General features: G+C 45.9%; 1 protein-coding gene across 3 annotated transcripts in view; it reads right to left on the bottom strand.

The window, feature by feature from the left end:
- KIAA1324 (KIAA1324 ortholog) overlaps positions 1-17,821 on the bottom strand; it is an 83,723-nt gene that overhangs the window by 20,554 nt on the left and 45,348 nt on the right. For 2 of the 3 annotated variants that reach the window (XM_012801711.1, XM_003784077.2), the window contains 5 exons: positions 14,904-15,096; positions 6,345-6,492; positions 5,788-5,868; positions 5,076-5,181; positions 4,786-4,935 (listed from right to left, as the gene is read on the bottom strand). In XM_012801711.1, the coding sequence (XP_012657165.1) occupies positions 4,786-4,935; positions 5,076-5,181; positions 5,788-5,868; positions 6,345-6,492; positions 14,904-15,064 (646 nt within the window). In that variant the 5' untranslated portion in view covers positions 15,065-15,096. The remainder of the gene's footprint in view (positions 1-4,785; positions 4,936-5,075; positions 5,182-5,787; positions 5,869-6,344; positions 6,493-14,903; positions 15,097-17,821) is intronic. The other variant, XM_003784078.2, reaches the window with a different exon arrangement.

Here is a 17,821-nt window from a genome sequence, read left to right on the forward strand (position 1 = left end):
CCCGCCACTACGCCCGGCTATTTTTTGTTGCAGTTTGGCCAGGGCTGGGTTTGAACCTGATAGTCTTGGTATATGGGGCCAATGTCCTACCTACTGAGCCACAGGTGCTGCCCAAGTTGAGCTAATTTTTATAGACCGGACATGCACCACATGTCAGTATAGTAGGCCTAGTTTCTTATGTTGACCACCTCAGTATGTTGACTACTTTGTTAGTCCCCTGTGTGGTCAACTTACAAAGAAGGTCCTACTGGCAGGACATATCACCTGGCAGGCAGTATGATTACGGGAATGAGATTTTTAAGTTAGCCAAATCTGGGTCTGGATCCTGCTTCATTATTTAGTAGCTGTGTCACTTTAGGCAAGTTCATCTCCGTCTCAGCCTCAGCCTTCTCATCTGTAGAGCAGGAATAATACTATCTGCCTTGCTGGAGCCATCACATACCTGGCACATTATAATTAGATACTCACTAAATAGCAGTAACAACTATGCATGTTTGGGGATTATTTTTATTTGGAAACCGTCATGGGAGATTTAATTAGGATTAAAAGATTTTTCCCTCTTTTCCAATTAAGGGCTTATTTCTCAATTGATCCCTTCTTTTTCCCAAGGCACCACATGAGTTTCCAGATCAGACTTTCTCTTAATGACAGCATTGCTGGTGGGCACTGGGAAGTCCCCTGAGCTGCACATCTCCACACCTCTTCTGTCCCTGTCTTATTAGGCTGGGCAAGAGGGAATGACTGGCTGAGAAACAGCTGGGGTCTTCTCAGCTCATTTACTTTGTTAACAAGCAGAATTCAGCATGGAGGGATGCAGGGACTCCTGCTTTGGACTGCCTTGGCCAGGAGAAGCCTGGGGAGAGGCAATGAAAATGTGCCAATTCCCAGGACCTTGTGTATTGGGTCTAGCAAAGTACAAGTTATGTGTTAGAAAATGCATTCCACACAAAGCCCTTTCTCTGCTTGTCAAATATTTGCTCAGCCTGACATCCCAGTTCTGGGTTTTAGCAAAAATGGCCCAGCTGTTTACATGCTGGCCACTGTTAAAGTGGTTTTTAATAAATGATTAACCTAAATGCTGAGACAGACCTCACTTTCTTAGCTCAGGTTTCATTGAGGTGTTTAAGTTGGATACCAGTCAAGTTTGAAAGATCAGCCTAATGTTTGGTTGAGGGCGTGGAGAGGGATTTGAGCAGGACTGGCCCTGAGCAAAACTGTAAGAAGATCAAATTTATCTCAGGGCCTCCAACTCCTCTTTCTGCACCTACCTCCTCCATTTTTTGGGGGGGAGGGGCCAGGGCCAGGTTTGAACCTGCCACCTCCTATATATGGGGCTGGTGCCCTAATCTTTTGAGCCACAGGTGCCACCCATCTATTTTTCTTTTTTAATTGTAGAATGTTACAGGGGTACAAATGTTTTGGTTACATGCATTACTTTTGTAGCATTTGAGGCAAGGTTATAATTGTATACATCCCCAGACAGCATGCACTGCGTCATTAGGTGTGAATTTACTCATCCCCTCCGCCCCACTCCTGCCTGTTTGACCTCCATGAATTTTACTACCGTATATATACATGCAGGTTGGTCATTTAGTTCCAATTATAAAGTGACCACATATGATGTTTGTTTTCCATTCTTGTGGTGCTTCACTCAGGAGGATGGTCTCTAGTTCTATCCAGGTTGTTACAAAAGGTGTTAGTTCACCTTTTTTATGGCTTAGTAATACTCCACAGTGTACAGATACCACGTTTTACTAATTCTTCTTTCCTTATCTTCACTCTGCCTCCAGGAGTACAACATTCTCACTGGGACCCATTTCATCAAAGGAAAACATTTCCCCTGAGGGATTAGGTACCTAGTGAACACAAGGCCCAACTCAGACACCAGTTTAGACTCCTGGCAAACTCCTTAATGGCTCTGAGCTTCTCTTTGTAAATGGTAAAATCACTCCCATACTATGCTATGAGCAATAAATAAGATAATGTTTTGCCATTTTGAAAGTCCTATATAATCTATGCCAACCGTGACCTCTGCCTCCAGCCATTCCCTCCCTCCTCCATGTGGCAGCCAGAGGGGCCTTTCCAAAGCACCAGCCAGACTGATCATATCACTGTCCAGTTTAAAATTCTTTAATGGCCAAATCTCAATTTGTTTTCACAATAGCACAGAAGCGCTGGTCCATGACGTGTTCCCTGCCTGCCTCCTGGCCTCAGATGCTACTTCTCTCCACCTCATCTCCAGCCAAAGTGAGTTATTCACAGTCCCCAAGCCTTTTGGCCTTGGCTCACTTCTCCTGTCCCCAAAGTCCTGCCCCCATCAAATCACCCTTCACCTTTAAAGACCTCAGCTGGTGAAGCTTTTTCTCCTTTCCTAGAGAGGTTCTAGCATTTCCTTTTTTTCCCCCCTTTCACTCATACAACACCCAGCACTCCTATCCAGCATCTACTGCTCCACAGAGAGTTACTGCACTCAGATGTTTACATAACCACTTTTGACATAAGCCGAAGGGCAGGCACCAGCTCTACCCCTAGCACCAAGCCCTGTCATTGGTACCTGGCAGGCACTCAGCATACTTTTGTAAACAGATGGGTCTCCTCTTACTCCCTTCACACACATTCTACCATAGGCTGTCATCAGACTCTGCCTTTTGCCAGCCTCCCCCCACCCCCCGCCCCGACCCTGAATTCTGGTAGAGTCTAGTCTCTAAGAAATGTGATTTTCTTTGTACCCCAAGCTGGTGAGGTAGTTAACACGTTGACCACATTCTTCACAATAAAAACTCACTTCTCAAACAAGTAGACTGAGAAATTGGTGGCAGAAGGAGAATTGACTCCAAGAATTCAGACTGCTAACCTAATGCTTTCGTAACAGGTCTCTGAATAAAAATCAGTTGCATAGAGTTGAGCAAAACATACGGAGGCAATTTTTCTAGAACCACCTCTCCAATGAAACCCTTGCACAACTGCTGGGCAGGAAAGGGAGCCAGAGACTTAGACTAACAAAGGCTGCCATAGATAGAGGTAGAGCGGAGGAGAGGAATACATGTAAGAAATTCAAGTGGAAAAATAGGAACTTAGGCTTATAGATAAAAGCTTCCTCCCAGATCTAAACAGCATTGTTCTGATTGAAAACTACACTCAGTTGGCAAGATCTGTGTAGATCAATAGGACTTTTGTTTTAGGAAAAGTGTACAAATAAGCAATTTACAAGGTCAATGGCTGGTCTTGGCTGAGCAAACACATACTATAACACTTGTGTGAGGTGTGGGTGTGTCTGTGTGGGGTTTTGTTTGAGAAGGGGCCTTGTGCTGGGTTTACATGTGGTTCTGTGTAAGAAAGGAAAAATAGAATAGTTATGAGTGTTTCCAGGAGAAAAGAGGGGATTGTTTCTCTCTTCCTTCTCGTCTGTTACAGAACCTGCCTTGAAGGTGGGACCCCATGCAACTGCCTGAGCAAAGGGCCATCTGGGGGCACTGCCCATCCCACACCAGGGCCTCAGTACCCCCTAGAGCTCCCTTAAATGACCAAGCTCTGTTTGTCGAATTGGGATGCTTTAGGAGGCTATCCAAGAACTGTAAAACCAAGCTACTTCAGGCTGTCCCTTCAGTGTCCCTTAGAGTAGCAGTTTTCAAACTGTGTTCCAAGAAACCTTGTATTTCCCAAAATGCCTGCATTGAGTTCAATAGCTTCTGAGGTGGATAAAAAAGATCGTAACTTATGTGTTATCAAAATGCTTGTGCTCATCAGTGCAACCTCGTGGTTATTATAAATAAACTTGATAATAATTGCTATAAATTAAGATGTATACATTTATACCTCTGTCTACTGTATCTATTGTTTATAATTATAACCTTATATAAGGTTTCATTTTTATTTTTTTATGTTGCCCTTGGTAGAGTGCCATGGTGTCACAGTTCACAGCAACCTCAAACTCTTGGGCTTAATTAAGCAATTATCTTGCCTCAGTCTCCCAAGTAGCTGGGACTACAGGTGCCCGCCACAATGCCTAGCTATTTTTCCGTTGCAGTTGTCATTGTTGTTTAGCTGATCTAGGCTGGGTTTGAACCTACCAGCCTTGGTGTATGTGGCTGGTGCCACTGTGCTATGGGCGCCGAGCCAAATTATTCATTTTTTAGAGACAGAGTTTCATTCTGTCACCCAGGCTGGAGTGAAGGGGTAACATCATAGCTCACTGCAGCCTCCAACTCCTCAGCTCAAGTAATCCTCCTGCCTCAGACTCTGAACTACAATTGTGCACTACTGTGCCCAGGTAATTTTTTTTACTTTTTTATAGAGATGGGCTTTCACTATATTGTGGTAGCTGGTCTTAAAGTCCTAGCCTCAAGTGATCCTCCTGCCTTGGCCTCCAAAAATGCTAGGATTACAGGCATGAGCCACCACACTTGTCCTATTTCTTATTGTTATTTTTTGTAGTCTGTCTTCTCCCCACTGGAATGCAAACTCCATAACAATAGGGACATTTGTCTGTTTTCTTCACAGATGTATTCCAAGCACATAAAATAAGGCCTGGCAGATGGGGGACTGGCAGATGGGAGAGCCTCAATAAATATTTACCAAATGACTTCATTTTTATTTACAGAGCAATTAGTGGAAATATAGATTGGCAAGGGTCTTCCAGGGCCCAGAAGGGAAGGGTTTAAGAATTATCGTCCTCAGCTCAGCCAGAAGGATGGCTCTATTTCCTGGTTTTTCCCAGTGTATTTGTTGGTCCTCCCCACACATACATACATGCTCCCAAACTCTCTCCGTCCTCAGAAACATCACCTGAGTATTTGTCAGGGTCACACTGGTGGCAAGAAGTTTCTCCTTTATTTGAATAAGTGTTGGCTGGGCAAAGTTTGCAGAAAGAGGAGCCCTGCTTGGCTGCATATGTGCCAGGTTTGCAGGGGAAGCATTCTGAAGTGTAGGCTACCCCTGGGGAGAAAAAGACAGCACAGAAAAGCAAGGATTGAGCCTGGGGACTGAGGGCCCTGGGGACAAACACCCACCTCCCTGCAAGGTCAAGAGGTCAGAAAGTCAGTAACAGACCCGAGATCTAGCCCTGCTCTCAGTACCTGTAATGGCGATGTTTCTCACCAGCACAGGCTTGGAAACCTTGGACCATACCGAGAAGGCTGTGGTTCTCCAGTAGAGGACATTATTGCCTCGATTTAACTCAACCTAAAAACCACAAACAGGAGGCAGAAGTTCATCACAGAGACAGATATCGCTCATCTGTTGGTGTGGCCTCTTGTTGGGACCCCTCCCTTCATAGCCTGCCTGGCAGTGCCTACTCTGACCCTCTCCCTCCTCTTGCTCAGCTTTGCCCTTCCTCCCACCTTAGCTTAGGTCCCCTCTCTTTCTAACCCTCCTCCTACAACCCTGTCGCGCTCTCTCCTTCTGCTCCCCCCATCACATATTCCACGAGCATCTCTGATAGCTGGACTGGTAAAGGGAGCTGAAGGTACCAACAACACAGTGACTGGCGTTCCCTCATTCTTCTTGGTTCTATAAGAAAGAGCCCCCACCCCCAGAAAGCCCAGCCTTAAAGCTAGAAAGCTGCTGGTCTTTGGGTCAACCCTTCGGAGCCATAAGTCAGCACACACCCATATTCCATCAACTCCAACGGAGAGAGGCAACTAGCACCCTGGTCACATCAGAGTCCTTCTTTCTCGGGAACCCGGGGACGGGGGAGGTGGAGGCTCACACGGGGAGGAGGCAATCTCTGAGGAAAGGCCCTTGGACCCTTTTCTGGGATCTCCAGGAGAAGGCTGGTGTGATACTCACACTGTGGAATTCCCATCCTTTCTCCGTGGTTTTCATCCACCTGGAGTCATCCACATTGGGCTGGCACTGGTCGTTCTGGACCTGAGGGATAGGAGTTTGGGACCAGAGCCTCAGCGGTCTAAGGAAACAGGTGCCTTACCCTACACTGCACCAACCCACCTAAAAGACCTTCTTTTGGGAGAAGAATGGTCGATTTCCTTTAGGAACTGGTCTCAGAACACGTGAGTCTTAAAGTAGGGCAGGAGCTAGAGCCACGTACAGATGTCTGAGCACTGACATCAAAGAAATAACTTGTGACTCAGGAGTGCTGTTTTCTTGTCTGAGCCAGACAAAACACCTAGAAATCTCCCAGATTCTCTTCTCCCTCCCAAAGTTCTCTTGACTATGGCCTTTTCTCTCTGCCTCTGAGGCCTCAGCTCATTTTGCCCATAGTTCTTTCTGTCCAGAGGGAAAACAGCAGCCATAATGTCCCAAGCAGGCCCATGATTGATTTCTGCAAATCAATCTGAGCCTCAGAGAGTCTTTACCTCCCGCCCTCTCCCTTGCCAGGGTCTTACAAAAAACTCAAAGATGATGCTGGAATCTGGATAGTAGTATTCGAAGTTAACCGTGCCGGACTGCTTTAGGTTGACGGCATACATCAGCGTGGCTGTGCATTCATCCGTGTTGGAGGCGATGTAGTCGCCCCGGGGGACCCACTTAGACCTGTGAGGGAACAGGAACCAAGTTCACTGGCAGAAGCATGGCCTGCCGGCCTTTGTGCCATGTGTAGGTCCCCTGTTCTTCTGGTCTGTGGGGTAATTCCAGACTTGTGATTCACAATCCAAGCTTAGATCTGAAAATGTTCAGTGCAGAGTGACTAAAGAGGCTCTAAAGTAGATCCAGGAGCACGGGGTACAGCCGACAAGAGGCCGGCAGACAGGTGCACCTCCCCACTACAGAAGTATGCAGGAGACAGACAGCAAGGGAACTGGGGTAGGGGAGTAAATATTTATTGGTTGCTTACTATGGCCCAGGTATTGAACTACAGGGTAATTGTTTTCGTATAAGGTAATTGTTTATTGATTTTAGAGATGGGGGCTTTCTCAGCCACCCAGGCTGGAATGCAATGGCACAATCATAGAGCTTACTGTAGCCCCAAACTCCTGGGTTCAAGTGATCCCCCCCACTTCAGCCTCCTGAGTCTGAGCAGCTGGGACTACAGGAATGTGCCACCCTGCCCGGCTGACCTACATGTTTTAAAGTCATGATTTCTTTTCCTCAATAAGAGGAAGTGCTATTTCTTTCCACTTAATAGACGATGAAACTAAAGCTTGGTGAGTCCATGCTCAATTTCACAAAGCCAGCCAGCCAGTGGCAGGGCTAAGATTGACACCCAGGTCTGCCTAACTCCAAAGCTGCCAAAGTCCATCAGTAAACACAGATATCCTCTAGAACTCCCAAGTCTACCCAGTCTAATCTGCCTGTTTTTCTGCAAATGTCTACTTTATTCTTTGTTTTTCATTCATCAGTTGAATTTTCACTTCATGGAAACATTCACCTGAAGATGCTACATGTAAATAGTTTTTACCGGAAGGAGTAAGTCAACTCTACCCAGCCTACCCAAGGGCCTTTCCTATGCCCACCACCACGCTGTCTCTGAACTAGCCTCCAGATTTGTCTCCCTGCATCCAGTGTCAGGGAGTACACCATGGCCAGTGTGTGGAGAGCTCCTCCAGAACAAAAAATCTGATCGCATCACTCCCCGCTTAAAACCCCTGTGAATACCCTTAGGATGGGGCACAAATTCCCAGCCCTGTAGAATTTCTCTCAATTACTCTGCCAAATTTCTCTTACTCCTGGGCCTCCCCCCATCCTGTTCCCTCTTCTAGAACAAACTTCTTCTTCCTTCCCTCTATTTCAGTGGTTTTCAACCTTTTATATCTCACCGCGCACTTGAATCTACAGTTAAACTTCCATGACACACCAGTTGAAAATCACTGCTGTTTTTAATTCCTACTCATCTCTTAGAGTAAATGACACTTGATCTAAGAAGTCCTCCTCGACTCTGTCTGGCACTGCTTTGGGGACCCTTAACTCTCTTTGCTTCCCTTCTCATATCCATAACCACATTCTATTTCATCTTTAGCATATTATGAAATATTTAAGACCCACACAAAGTCATAAGGAACACTCATCTACCTGCCACCCCGCTTAAGAAAAGAACACAGCAGAAGCCTCTGCGTGCCCCTGGCTGACCTCACCCCCTTCCTGCAACACACTCCCTTCTCCATCGCCAAGTGACTACTTCCCTGAAGCTGGTATTCAACATCCCATGCGGTTTTCTATATGCATGTGTCTACACAATATATTGGTAGTACTTGGCATGTTTTTAAACTTTACATAAATGGTATTATACTTTCATGTTCTGCAACTTGCTTTTTGGGGAGAAGAGGCTTGCATATGATGATTGTAAGATTCATCCATATTCTCCCAGGTAGCTCTTCTCCCTTCATTTTTACTACAAAGATCGCTTTCATGGCTGTACCATATTTAATTACACACTACTTTTTTTAAAATTTATTTTAGAGACAGAGTCTCACTTTGTTGCCCTCAGTAGAGTGCTGTGGTGTCACAGCTCACAGCAACCTCCAGCTCTTGGGCTTAGGTGGTTCTCTTGCCTCAGCCTCCCAAGTAGCTGGGACTACAGGTGCCCACCACAACGTCTGGCTATTTTTTGGTTGCAGTTTGGCTGGGGCTGGGTTTGAACCCGCAACTCTCTATATATGGGGCCAGCGCCCTACTCACTGAGCCACAGGCACCACCCTACACACTACTTGTTAATGGACATTTAAATTGTTTCCAACTGTTGGCTATTGTGCACACTCTGCTATGAACATTCTTGGTCTTGTATCCTTATCCACACGTCTGAGTGGAATGCCTGGGAGTGGACCTGCTGGGTCAGAGGGTATGTCAACCCCCTACTGTACCAGCTCCTGCTACACGGTTCTCTAAAATGGTTGTATCCATTACCCCCACCCCCACCCCAGCAGTGTAATTCTACATCCTCTCTGAGTTTGGAACTGTCAGACTTTTAAAATGTTGCCGATACTATGTGGTAGTCGGTAGCGTCTAACTGGGCTTTAAATCTTATTTGCTTGGCTACTAGTGAGGTTGAGCATCTTAGTTTCTTTTAAATGTGGGTTTCCTCTTCAGATCAAACCTTCATTCTTCTTCAGCTGTCTATCTGCCTGGCTGGCCTGGAGATTCTGTGAGGGTAGAGATCAACTTTACCTTGTCCACCAACACATCCCATCACAAAGCCCTGGCAACAGAGGAAGGACTCAGGGGATTAAACAGAGGATGAGTGATCAAGGACAACCCCATTATTTCACTGTTTTGCCTGAGACTAGCCCAGGTCTACAGTTGCTTTATAATGGCCACTTAAGGCAACCTCAAATCAGTTGACAGGTTTCCACCTGTGTTTGTAGAATAACATGGTCTTTCCTGCTCTTAAACAGTCAGTATTATTCTCAAAATGGAAACATAAACTGAGCTCATCCAAACATCCTAGCTAACCTAACAGCACTGATTTCTCCTTGTTGAAAGAGACATTTAACGCCAATGTGCTCTGTGGCATCAGTTATAAATAACTCCTGAAGTCTGATGAATAATTAAAAGAATGCTACAAGTGGGTCACATTTGTAAAATGCATCACAATTCTGATTTTTGTCAGTGTTGTCCCTGGTGAGGACACTTCACATTGAATAATGTAATAACATGTTCTGATTGATTTCTAGAGCCAGGCATCACCATAAACTCTCTACATGTGTCATCTAACCCTCCCCACAACCTAGAAGAGTACTATCTTTCCCATAGTTTTTAGGATAAGAAAACTGACATGCAGAGGTGATTAGGAATGGTAGTTCGTTTAATTGTGGTCTGCATGTAATGTTTTAATTTTTAAAGTTCATGTCTATTTTCTCTTATTCTTATTTCACTGTCACAGTACTTGAGCTTCCACTCTTTTCTATGAGACATCCTGAACATATAGCATGTGCCTATAATCCCAGCTATTTGGTAGGCTGAAATAGAAGAACCACGTGAGCCAAGAGTTTGACACCAGGCTGGGCAACGTTGCAAAACTCTATCTCAAAAACAAACAAGCAAATCATCAAACCTGGTCTATTTCCTGAAAAAAAATGGCCTTCTATTTATTTGTTTTTGAGACAGAGTCTCACTTTATTGCCCTTGGTAAGAGTGCTGTGGCATCACAGCTCACAGCAAGCTCCAGCTCTTGGGCTTAGGCAACTCTCTTGCCTCAGCCTCCCGAGTAGCTATAGTAGGGACTATAGTGCCTGCCACAGTGCCTGGCTATTTTTTTTGTTGCAGTTTGGCTGGGGCTGGGTTTGAACCCGCCACCCTCAGTGTATGAGGCCGGCACCTTATTCACTGAGCCACAGGTGCCACCTGGGGGATGGCCTTCTAAAAACAAAACAAACCCAACATCCTTTCTCTTACTCCCTCTTCACTCCTACTGTCTGTTGCTTATCCCAGTCTGATTGTGGACTATTTCTAACGCCTTGGCCCTGGCACATCTACCCAAGAACCGTGGAGAATTCCTGAAGCTCAGGATACTACCATGAAGATTGCATCCAGTTGGTCTGTTTTGTCCCAGTTACTTATTTTGTGTTTACTTTGGGCTAGACACTAAGGAGATGCTGGAAACACCAGAACAACAGATTAGAGCTGGGCTAGCGTTTCGTTTCTAGCTGAGGAGACAGAAACTTAACTGATCACATAATCAATTGCATAGTAATGACTGTGGTAGGTGGTACCACAGGAGAAATATAGGATGATATGAGAGTGTGTAACAGGAGCCTCCAGGGTCAAGGATGGTTTCTGTGAGGAGGTGACTTTTAGGCAAAGACCTGAGAGGTAAGTAGGAGTCATCTATGAGAAGGGACAGAGTTCAAAGTGCCATGGAGGGAAGGGATCGTGGTGGCTGGAGCACAGCAAGCAAGAGAGAAGATAATCGGGAGAGGCTGGGCAGATGGCCAGAGACCAGAGGCCAGAGCGGCAGAGCCCTGCAGGCTATATGAATATAGTGGATTTTATCCTAAGACCAATCTGTAACGATAGAATCCAGGGTTTTGAACAAGAAAGTGCTGTGATTGTGTTTTTGTTTTAAAAAGATGAATCTGACTGCTGGGAGGACAGCAGCCTAGAGCAGTCTGGGAATGGACGCAGGAGACCAGCGGGGAAACTCTTGAGACAGAACAGGCAGGAGGTGATGCTGGCATCACAGATCACATGGGTGAGGTTTGAGGCGATGGGGCTGGATTTGGGCAAATACACAGCTGAACAGGAAAGCCAGACCCATGGGCTCCTGGGACCAGCTCAATTATTGCCTTTCAGAAGGATGATGGGGCAACCACAAAACCTCTCCAGAGGGCCATTTCCTGTCCATTTCTGCAGAGAAGAAACATCCTCTTCCTCCCTCCCCAGGATGCCTTAAGATCCAGGCCCTGAAATAGTCTGTGCTGTGCAAACAGGTTATTAACTTGCTCTTTTTCTGCCTTGCTGAGCAATAATGATTTCATCCCCAGAGAGAGAAATCCTTCCTTTACACAGGTAGGAATTGATTCAGCCTGGTCTGTTTCTCATCCAGGGTCAAATGACACTCTCCATTAGGACTCAAGTAGGGACTGGTTGTCTTAACCCACATCTCTCTCCTTCCAGCTTTAGTCCTCTCTAGTTTTATCTCAGCCTCCAACATTCGTTGTCATGCTAATAAATTGGATGCATAAAATTGAACTCTAAAATAACATTAAAACTGGACGACATATTGAATGCCTGCTGCTTTGCTGAGACAAGATTTAAGTATAGGAAAGGGAGATATCACTTCCAGTTTTAGAAATCCAAGTGTCACCATTTTTCTATCCATTTGATTGCTTGGGTATAAGAGAAACCCATTTACTTTCAAAACTCTGAAAGTTTTGAGACATACTGTGTCATGGTCCATTATTTCAGTTCCAAGAAATACAGTTGACAGTGGTGTCCTTTCTGATTCACCCATGCCAGTTTCAACTTGTTCAGCTTATCCATGTTGCTGGGAGGGCCTCATTTGTTTCCATCTAAGTGGCACTCAGTTGGAGTCAGCTACGGAGCTGGGAAGAGAGCACTTTCACGCAATGACTTCCTATGATTTAAAAAGTGGGTTCAAAGGGGCTGGGCACGATGGCTCATGCTTATAATTCAAGCACTCTGGAAGGCTAAGGTGGGGTGGGTCACCTGAGCTCAGGAGTTCAAGACCCGCCTGAGAAAGAGCTAGATCTTGTCTCTACTAAAAATAGAAAAACTAGCCAGGTGTTATGGCAGGTACCTGTAGTCCCAACTATGTGGGAAGCTGAGGCCAGAGGATCGCTTTAGCCCAAGAGTTTGAGGTTGCTGTGAGCTATGATGTCTTGCACTCAAACCCAGGGCGACAAGAGTAAGACTCTGTCTCAAAAAAAAAAAAAAAAAAAATCAGGTTAATTTAAAATTGTCTCCAAGCCTTGAGTATGGTGGCTGGGTGCGGTGGCTTATGCCTGTAATCCTAGCACTCTGGGAGACTGAGGCGAGTGGATCACTTGAGTTCACGAGTTCGAGACCAGCCTAAGCCCATCTCTAAAACTAGCTGGGTGTTATGGTGGGCACCTGTAGTCCCAGCTACTTGGGAGGCTGAGGCAAGAGAATCACATAAGCCCAAGAGTTTGAGGTTGCTGTGCGCTATGACACCGTGGCACTCTACTGGGGGCAAGAAAGTGAGACTCAAAAAAAAAAATAAATAAATAAAAAAGGCTTGAGTGTTTGTAATGGGATTTTGTTTGGGGACATTACTCTTTCCCATGAGAAAATTTTTTGTTGGTTTCAAAAATTTAGAAGAGGTAGAACTTTATTGAAAGATGAGAAGAGGAGGGGGCATCTGACAACTGCAGTGACTGAGGAAAAACATCACCGCTGTAGAAAAAATGGTTCGTGAAAACATCAATGACATTTAAGGACAAAGCAGCTCACAGCAACCTCAAACTCTTGGACTAAAGCAGTCCTCCTACAGATTGGATCACTGGCATGTCCAACACCCTACACAGTTATCATCCAGTCGGGAACCCTTCATCCTGATGGGTGCCTCACACTTTGACAGATGAGCAGAAGTGCATCCGTGATGAATGGTGTGAAGAAATAGCGGTCAGACTCTCGGGAGGCACGTCTAGATGCGTTTCTGCTATCGTTACTGGTGATGAAACCTGGATTTACCAGTTTGATCAGTTGACAGGGTGGAATCATTTTCCCAGTGAAAATCCACCAACAAAAATCCACCACTTCCCTGCAGTGTCGGGAAGAAAATGGTAGCAACTTTTTTCTCCAAAAGAGGTCATGTTGCCACTGTTCCTCTGGAGGAACAAAGGACTGTCACTGCTCAGTGGCACACAGCAATATGCCTACCAAAAGTTTTCGGGAAGCTTCAAGAATGATGCCCAGGGACAGGACTGCAAAGGACCATCTTGCACGATGACAATGCATCCACCCACACAGCCAACATCACCACTCAGTTTCTGGAGTCCACAGAGGTTACATTTCTGAGTCATCCCCCTCCACAGTCCTGACTTGGTCCCATGTGATTATTTCTTATTCCCTACAGTAAAAAATCACACGCATTGAAGGAGGTTATCCAGCCCCCGAGAAGCTGTTCACCCCAATGAAAATGAACTTACACCGCTTGGAGAAAATAAGTGGAAAGAGTGTTTTCAAAAATGGTTTACAAGAATGCAAAAGTGCATAGAATATCATGGTGATTATCTTGAGAAAAGGTAGTAATCAAGATGTTTTTGTGTATCTTAATTTTTGTGTATCTCAAAACTTTTGTAGTGTCCCCCCCAAAGCAATGTACAATTCCTTTCACATCCTTGCATCCCCCATCTTTTACCCCCTAGAACCTGACATCGCCTTGCACATAATAAATGTCATCTGAAGGCAGCATTATGGGGCAGCAGGAAGCTTGAGACTGGGTTTGAATTCCAATCTCACCAGTCGTAAAGTGGATGACAAAGGGCAGGTCGCTTAACCTCCCTGGGCCTCCAGTTCCTCATCTCTGTAATAGGAACAGTAATATCTATTTCACAGGGGTCTCTTGAGGATTAGAGAAAATAGTATATGTACAGCATCCAGAATAGTGCCTGCCATTGGCATACAGCCTGAGAAAGAGAGTTATGGATGTGTTATGCACATCTAAAACAAATATCCTTGTCTCCACATACTCTGGACTAAGCTCTTCAATTACTGAGAGAAGTTTCCTTCTGAAATGATATTTCTGATCACTGGGGTCTCAAGGTGCTGGGAAAATCTCAGCCAGCACTGACCAAAGCTCTAGTCTGGTCCTACTCTCTTCCATAAACAACTCATAAACTCAAGTTAGGTAGACCTAGTTTTAGAAGTTAGCACCCAAGCCAGGAAGAAACCCATCTTTCGGCAATCAAGCATGTGGTCCAGTCCAGTTGAGGAAGTGTATTGGCTGATCCCAGATTTCTCAGTGGAAATCCAGTTGGGTAATGTTTTAAGCAGCCTGGGCCACTTTATCCTTGGTCCCCTTATCTACTCTATGTTTTCTCTATTTCCCTGTGTTTTTCACCTCCCACAAAATGCCTGTCACTGATGAGCTTAGGGCAGTGAGTGGGCCGAGGCAGAGTCACATCCAACAGTCCTGTGGGACCTGTTGCTTGCAGCTCTCACCCGGGCAGTGTGGCTCCTCTTTCTTTTTTTTTTTTTTTTTGAGACAGAGCCTCAAGCTGTCACCCTGGGTAGAGTGCCGTGACCTCATAGCTGACAGCAACCTCCAACTCCTGAGCTCAAACGAGTTTCCTGCCTCAGCCTCCCAAGTAGCTGGGACCACAGGCGCCCACCACAATGCCTGGCTATTTTTTGGTTGCAGCCATCATTGTTGTTTGGCGGGCCAGGGCTGGATTCAAACCCACCACCTTAGGTGTATGTGGCTGGCGCCTTAGCCACTTGAGCCACAGGCACCGAGCCTCCTCTTTCCCATCCTCCCAGCCCGGCCTGAGGAGCAGCAGAGGGCGGGGGGTGACATGCAAACTCACGAAGTGCAGTTCTCTGTGGACTCAGAGGTGCTGTCATCCAGCTCCATGTTGGCGGAGAGGCTGGCAAAGCCATGGGGCAGCTCATCCCACTCGTCAAACCGGATGCCAGTACCGAGGGAGTAACGGCCCTCAGCACACGGCTTACAGGACTGGTCCTTCATATCCAGAAACTCCCCGGCATTGCAAGAGAAAGCTAGAACAGAGGACAGGGAAAAGGGACAGGGTCAAGGTCACAGCAGCTGCAAAAGAGGTGGATGGGCTGTGGGCATTCACAAGGGAGGAGCACAGGGTTGGATCGATCCACTAGGAGTTGATCCACTAAGTCTTAGGGCCATGGCATGTGTTGTGTGGCTCTACTTGTATGGAATGTCCGGGAAAGGCAACACCATGGAGACAGAAAGTAGATTTCTGTTTCCCAGGGGCTGTTGGGAGAGACCTGGGGAGAGATTGCTAATAACATGAGGTTTCTTCTCAGGGTGATTAAAATGGTCTGAAATTATAGAATGATGATAGTTGCTGTGAATATCCTAAAAACCAATGCATTTTACTCTTAATGGTGATGAATTTTATGGCATGTACATTTTATTTATTTATTTTTATTTTATCATTTTTTTTGAGACAGAGTCTGATTATATCACCCTCGATAGAGTGCTCTGGCATCATAGTTCACAGCAACCTCCAAGTCTTGGGCTCAAGCAATTCTCTTGCCTCAGCCTCCCAAGTAGCCAGGACTACAGGCGCCTGCCACAATGCCTGGCTATTTTTTTGTTGCAGTTCTCGTTATTGTTTAGCTGGCCCAGGCTGGGTTCAAACCCAGCAGCCTGGCTATATGTGGCAGGTACCATAACCACTGTTCTATAGGCACCGAGCTATTTATTTATTTATTTATTTATTTTTTGACACAGAGTCTCACTACCCTTGGTAGAGTGCTGTGGCATCATAACTCACAGCAACCTCAAACTCTTGGGCTTGAGAAATCCTCTTGCCTCAGTTTTTCATTTTTAGTAGAGATGGGGGCGAGGGTCTCATTCTTGCTCAGGCTGGTCTTAAACTCAAGAGCTCAAGCAATCCACCTGCCTCAGCCTCCTGGAGTGCTAGGATTTCAGGCGAGAACCACTGCACACAGCCTGGCATATAAATTGTATCCCAATAAAGCTGTCATTTAAAAAAAGATAGAGGCTCTGTGCCTGTAGCTCAGTGGCAAGGGCGCCAGCCATATACACTGGAGCTGGAGGGTTCAAACCCAGCCTGGACCTGCCAAACAACAATGACAACTACAACCAAAAAAAAAAAAAAAAAGCCAGGTGTTGTGGCAGGCACCTGTAGTCCCAGCTACTTGGGAAGCTGAGGCAAGAGAATTGCTTAAGGCCAAGAGTTTGAAGATGCTGTGAGCTGTGATGTCACAGCACTCTACCAAGGACAATGTAGTGAGACTCTATCTCAAAAAAGAAACAAAGAGAGAGAGAGATTTAGAACCGTACATGCTCTGCCTTACTCCAGGACTTTGGGTTTATCCCTGGCCATCTTGTTTCCTCTGCTGCTCTCCAGGGAAGAGGATGGCACGTCTCTCGTGCTGACCCCTCTGAATGGTGCACAGCCCTTCGCCTTGAATTTCCTCCTTGGCTCTCTGGCTCTGTCTCCTCCTATCTGCATCTACTGCTACCATGCTAGGTGGAATTCTTATGCTCTATTAACTGAACAATCGTAATGCCCTCCTAACTAGTTCCCTGTTCTTGCTTTTGCTCATTCTGTGGTCAGAGGTACCTTTCTAAACGCGGATACATACTACTAGTCTGCTTATTTAAAAAATAGTCACCATTCCCTTTGGTTATGAAATTAAGCTCTCAGGCTGGCATTCAAATTCTTCTACAACCCTCCCCGTTCTGACTTTCCATCTTGACCTCCTACTACAGATCCTTCTCCACTTCAATCCCATCTGTCACCTTCTCAATGTTGCCTCCACCCTGGACCACGGGCTCTTCCACAATCATGTCACTTTCCTCCACCTCCAAACTTTGGCTCAAGTCATCCTCCCAGCCATTCCTCATTTCTAAGTATCCATTACGCTCGCTCTTTCTCATGCTGTGTGTGTCTGCCGCCCACCAGGCTCTGATCTCCTTTAAGGACAGCTGGTCAGTGGCGGGCACAGAGTGGGAGCTCCATAAGGGTTTGCTGAGACAATGAGTGGATGAATGAATGTCTGCTCCTTCCACCACGCTGTAAGCTTCTGAAGACAGAGATGGTGCCATATTCAGCGCTGTGGTTCACCCTGCATGTGAGCACCCTAGTGCTACACGGAGCTGGAGCGCACTAAAGTCAGCAGAGTGAACGGAAGATCCCTCACTCGTCTCCATTAGTCACCCCTCGGTTCTGCTCAGAGCTCAGCAATATCCGTCGATTTAATAAGCATTTATTTGCTCCCCTACTTAACCAGGCACAGTGCTAAGCTGATTTTAGGATTTGAATACCCTCGATCTCCTTTCCAACTCTTCAAATAATTCCTTAACTCTAGTGCCTGATTTTTATTGTTATCCTCTTTGCATTCCTAAAAGAACAGAGCAAGGGCGGAGCTCCAATTGGTGAGGCCATGGGACTTTTACAGAATAGTGAAAGGGAAATTGCCAACCGTAGAAAAATTGTGATGTGGAGTCACAGAGGCAGGGAATGGTGGCGATCACATCACTGTCCTTATTATACAGTCAGATCCACTGTCGGGAAGGTTCTGTCCCCTGAACTAATGCCTGGTACATTTTATTTTATTTTATTTTATTTATTTATTTAATTTTATTTATTTTTTTGGAGACAGGGTCTCAAGCTGTCACCCTCTGTAGAGTGCTGTAACGTCACAGCTCACAGCAACCTCAAACTCTTGGGCTTAAGTGATTCTCTGGCTTCAGCCTCCCAAGTAGCTGGGACTA

This window comes from Otolemur garnettii, unplaced genomic scaffold, assembly GCF_000181295.1.
Source record: "Otolemur garnettii isolate 467f Iridium unplaced genomic scaffold, OtoGar3 scaffold00010, whole genome shotgun sequence".
Classification (NCBI taxonomy): domain Eukaryota; kingdom Metazoa; phylum Chordata; class Mammalia; order Primates; family Galagidae; genus Otolemur; species Otolemur garnettii.